Source organism: Alternaria arborescens, assembly GCF_004154835.1.
Source record: "Alternaria arborescens strain FERA 675 chromosome Unknown contig_121, whole genome shotgun sequence".
NCBI lineage: Eukaryota > Fungi > Ascomycota > Dothideomycetes > Pleosporales > Pleosporaceae > Alternaria > Alternaria arborescens.
This window is the reverse complement of record NW_021167976.1, coordinates 5,386-10,780: the sequence shown is the minus strand read 5'-3', so window position 1 is coordinate 10,780 and position 5,395 is coordinate 5,386. Positions and strand designations below refer to the sequence as shown.

The window sequence follows — 5,395 nt, the reverse complement described above, 5'->3', positions numbered from 1 at the left end:
TATTAAATATACTCTAGATTAAATAAAAATAAAAATTAGAAAAATAAACCTTTTAAACGGATCGAACCGTTAATTTTTATTACTATTACTTAAAAGTGTAGTAAAATGAACTTTTTTATGAATACACTTATCTTCTTAGATGTATGTGACTTCTTGTACCCCTTCTTTTAGTAGCTTATCTACTAGGAACGTTATATTATCTAATAAGAATGAATACAACAATCTAACAATAAAAACATCAGGAATTAGCATGTGATTTGAAAGATGATTCTTATCTTCAAATGCTAAAGATATTGGTGTATTATATTTAATATATGCACTATTTGCAGGTTTAATTGGAACTGCTTTTTCTGTTTTAATAAGATTAGAGTTGTCAGGACCTGGTGTTCAGTATATTGCGGATAACCAATTATATAACAGTATTATTACTGCTCATGCTATTATAATGATTTTCTTTATGGTTATGCCAGCTTTAATAGGTGGATTCGGTAACTTTTTATTACCATTAGGACTAGGAGGACCTGATATGGGATTCCCTAGACTTAATAATATTAGTTACCTATTATTAATTCCTAGTATTGTTTTATTCTTATTTGCAGGTGGTATAGAAAATGGTGTAGGTACAGGATGAACTCTTTATCCGCCTTTATCAGGAATACAAAGTCATAGTGGTCCAAGTGTGGATTTAGCTATCTTTGGATTACATCTTTCTGGTATATCAAGTTTACTTGGGGCTATGAATTTCATGACAACTACATTTAATATGAGAAGCCCTGGAATAAGATTACACAAATTAATATTATTTGCTTGAGCAGTTGTTATAACAGCTGTTTTATTATTATTATCTTTACCTGTCCTAGCCGGTAAACTAATTCTGCCGGCTCTAAATTTGGCCGTATTCTGGGAACCGTTATACGAAAGTATATCGCAATCAGCAGGTAATCTATTAAGTTTGAACTTTTTAGAGAACCTCAGAGGCTATACGCCAAAATATTTTTGCTGTAGTTTGGAACTTTTGACCTTTCCTTTATGCACAGCTGGTAGATGCATTCATACTGATAACAATAGTAAAAATTTAAATAAATCCCTTTTTAGTTCTTATTTAACTGGGCTTATTGAAGGTGATGGTACAATAATAACACCAAAAACTTTAAGAAGCCCTAAAGGTAAGTTAAATTACCCCGCTATACAAATAGTTTTTCATTTAAAAGATTTACCTTTAGCTCTACTTGTTCAAAAAGAGTTAGGTGTAGGTTCATTATCTAGAAAGAAAGGGGTAGATGGTTATATATTAACCATAAATAGCTATGAAGGTATATTATTAGTTATTTCATTAATAAATGGAAATATGAGAACACCTAAAATACATAGTCTTAATGCATTAATCGATTTTTTAAATAATACTAAAGGAACCAGTATTGAAAAACATCCTGTATCTAAACACTCTTTAGATTCCAATCCATGACTGTCAGGGTTTATAGAAGCAGACGCTTCTTTTCAAGTAAGAACTACTCTTTCAGGTAAATATCCTAAATTAGAATGTAAATTAGAAATATCTCAAAGACGAGAAGATCACAAAGGATATGATAATTTGGATTTCTTAAGTCATATTGCTGACTTTTTAGAAACAGAAGTTAAAAAAATAAGATCGGATAAACCAATACCTGAGTATAGAGTTAGAACTACTAACCTTAAAGGTAATATGAAGGCTAAAAATTATCTTTTACAATTTCCTCTATTTGGAACTAAACATTTAGATTCATTAGATTGAATGGAAGTAGTAGACATGTTTGATAGAAAGGAGCATAATACAGATGAAGGAAAGGAAAAAATAGTAAAGATCAAATCAGGTATGAACAATTTCAGAACAAATTTTACTTGAGATCATTTACAAAACTTCTACAACTTAAAAATATAAGATATGGTCCGATCAAGCACGAGAGTGTTTGCGTACCTACACTAAGTTTTAATAACTTTTTAAGCTTAAAGAACAACACTTTAAGCTATGGGATTTCATCCAGTAGGTCAACAAATTTAACGGGAATTACTATGATATTAACAGATAGAAACTTTAACACTTCATTCTTTGAAGTAGCAGGAGGTGGTGATCCTATATTATACCAACATCTGTTCTGATTCTTCGGACATCCTGAGGTTACGTATGTAGGCCTCTTAACGTCGCTGTATGCTGGGACCCCTTCGCTTTATAGTTCTAAATACTCCTCCTTAAATGGCATAGTAAAAAAGTTAGAACAATGAAGGAAATCAGCCGGTAACATTTTATATATAAAAAATGGAACCTCAGAGGCTTTACGCGACGGAGTTGTAGTAAATTCAGAAAATGTTAAACGTGTATCAGATCACGTTCCTAAACATTTGAACCCTCTAAATAATGAACAATTAGGTTATTATCTAGCAGGATTAATAGACGGGGATGGTCATTTTAGTAAAGCTCAACAATTAGTTATAACTTTTAGTTCTCCAGATGCATTTCTAGCCTATTACTTGAAAGGAAGATTAGGTTACGGTAATGTAAGAAAAGTAAAGGACAAAAACGCATACCTTTTAATTGTATCTAATGAAAAGGGTATGTTAAATATAATTAACTTGATAAATGGTAAATTAAGAACAGAACACAGATTTAACCAAGTAGTTAATAATGTATTAAGTCATACTAAGTATGCAGATCAAAATATTCATTTTACTATAGATTCAAGTAAAAATTTTGATAACCACTGATTAGCAGGTTTTTCTGATGCGGATGCTAGTTTTCAAATAAAAATTATTAGACGTATTACCAGAAATAAACCGGAAATAAGATTAAATTTTCAAATAGATCAAAAAAGTGATTTATTGTTAAATATAATAAAAGAATACTTAGGTGGAAACATTGCATATAGGAAGTCTCAAGATACCTATTATTATGGTTCTACTAATTTCGGTTCTGCTAAAAGGGTTATAGAATATTTTGATCGATATCACTTACAATCTAGAAAGCATATAAGCTATTTAAGATGAAGAAAGGTATATAGATTAATACAAGACAAACAACACTTAACAGATAAAGGGCTATCCAAAATACTAATAATTAAATCTTTAATAAATCGTCATGAAGAAAATACTACAACTTAAGATAAAGTCCTAACAAGAATATAAAAGTTTTTGAGTATTAATGAGAAAAGACTGTTATAATACACAGCTATTCCTTTAGTCAAAATATTGTTACATTTTAATTATCCCAGGTTTTGGTATAATAAGTACTACAATCTCTGCCAACTCTAACAAAAGCGTGTTCGGATACCTTGGTATGGTTTACGCCATGTGCTCTATCGGTATTTTAGGTTTTGTAGTTTGAAGTCACCACATGTATACTGTTGGTCTTGATGTGGATACAAGAGCGTATTTCACAGCAGCAACATTAATTATTGCAGTTCCTACGGGTATTAAAATATTTTCTTGATTAGCAACTTGTTATGGTGGTTCTTTACACTTTATACCATCATTACTTTTTGCATTAGGTTTTGTATTCATGTTTACTATAGGGGGGCTTTCAGGTGTTGTTCTTGCGAACGCGTCACTTGATATTGCCTTCCACGATACTTACTACGTAGTTGCTCATTTCCACTACGTTTTAAGTATGGGTGCTGTATTTGCCTTATTTAGTGGATGATATTTCTGAATTCCTAAAATTTTAGGGTTAGATTATAACTTACTTTACTCTAAAGCTCATTTCTGAGTTTTATTCACTGGGGTTAATTTAACTTTCTTCCCTCAACATTTCTTAGGGTTACAAGGTATGCCACGTAGAATTAGTGATTATCCTGATGCTTTTACAGGTTGAAACTTTATTAGTAGTATTGGTTCTATAATCTCTGTAGCTGCTACAGCATTATTCTTACATATTGTATACTTACAACTTGTTAAAGGTAAAGCTATCTTTGGATACCCTTGAGCCGTTCCTCAGTTATTTAGTGATTACTTACGTATACTTAAAGATAAATGTGCTCCAGGATTAGAATGAGCATTACATAGCCCACCTAAACCTCACGCATTCACTAGCTTACCATTACAAAGTAGTGGTATACTAAGTTCTCTTTTTATAGGAATAAGCTTTTTATTTACTATATCAAACGAATTTATATGTGATGCACCTAGAGCTTGAGGACTTTACTTCCAAGATAGTGCTAGTCCACAAATGGAAGCGCTAGTAGAATTACATGATAACATTATGTACTACTTAGTTGCAATTTTATTTGCTGTAGGTTGAATACAAGGAGCTATTATCAGAAACTTTGACAGTTCGAAATCACCTATAAGTAACAAATATCTTAACCATGGTACACTAATCGAACTTGTATGAACTATTACTCCTGCTTTAATCTTAGTATTAATCGCTTTCCCTTCTTTCAAACTATTATACTTAATGGATGAAGTTACTGATCCTTCACTATCTGTATTAGCAGAGGGTCACCAGTGATACTGAAGTTATGAATATCCAGATTTCCTAAATAGTGATGGAGATTTTGTTGAGTTTGATTCTTACTTAGTACCTGAATCTGATTTAGAAGAAGGAGCGTTAAGAATGTTAGAAGTTGATAACAGAGTTATTCTTCCTGAAATTACACATACTAGATTTATTCTGACTGCAGCAGATGTTATCCACTCTTTTGCCATACCCGCATTAGGAGTAAAATGTGATGCATACCCAGGTAGATTAAATCAATTCTCTGTTTTAATTAACAGATTAGGAACATTCTATGGTCAATGTTCAGAAATTTGTGGTATACTACATTCTAGTATGCCAATTGTAGTTGAATCAGTTTCACTAGAAAAATTCTTATCATGATTACAAGAACAATAATAAAAACAGAAAAAAACTAGCAGTAAGCGTCCTTATGGGACTTCTGCTCCTTTTCAACTTTTCGTCTGCTATACGGAAATTACTAGTAATGCGATAAATAAAATATTACTAGTTATAAAAGGGTCTCACAATGGTAAAGCGTATGACTCTTAATCATTCTCATAAGGGTTCAATTCCCTTAGACCTCAAAATCTAAGATGAAATTCAAATCCTGTTAGAGAAGATTTGTATAACCTGTAGATTGGTGGTAATAACAATAAACATGTTATGAAAACAGTTCCCTTGTGTTTAAATTACATGCGGCAAAACAGTATAACATATCCCAGTAGATAAATGTTTTTTATAGCTGGAAGATTGCAAGATAGACTTATATTTCTACAGCAATCGGGGGAGAAGATTCATTTAGGATTTACCTATTATTATTAAAGCCCCCACAAAAAAAATAATGAGATTATTAAAAAGTCATCCAATTTTAAGATTAGCGAATTCTTACTTAGTAAAAAAAAATTCAATTTTATCCAACTAGCCCTCTTA

General features: G+C 31.4%; 1 protein-coding gene across 1 annotated transcript; it reads left to right on the top strand.

Moving 5' to 3' along the window:
- Positions 1-445: 445 nt before the first annotated feature.
- On the top strand, positions 446-631 carry AA0111_g12849 (hypothetical protein; the record flags this gene model as incomplete). The annotated part of the gene is made up of 1 exon (XM_028646880.1): positions 446-631. One exon carries the CDS (start codon positions 446-448, stop codon positions 629-631), a length of 186 nt encoding a protein of 61 aa, XP_028499546.1.
- Positions 632-5,395: the final 4,764 nt, after the last annotated feature.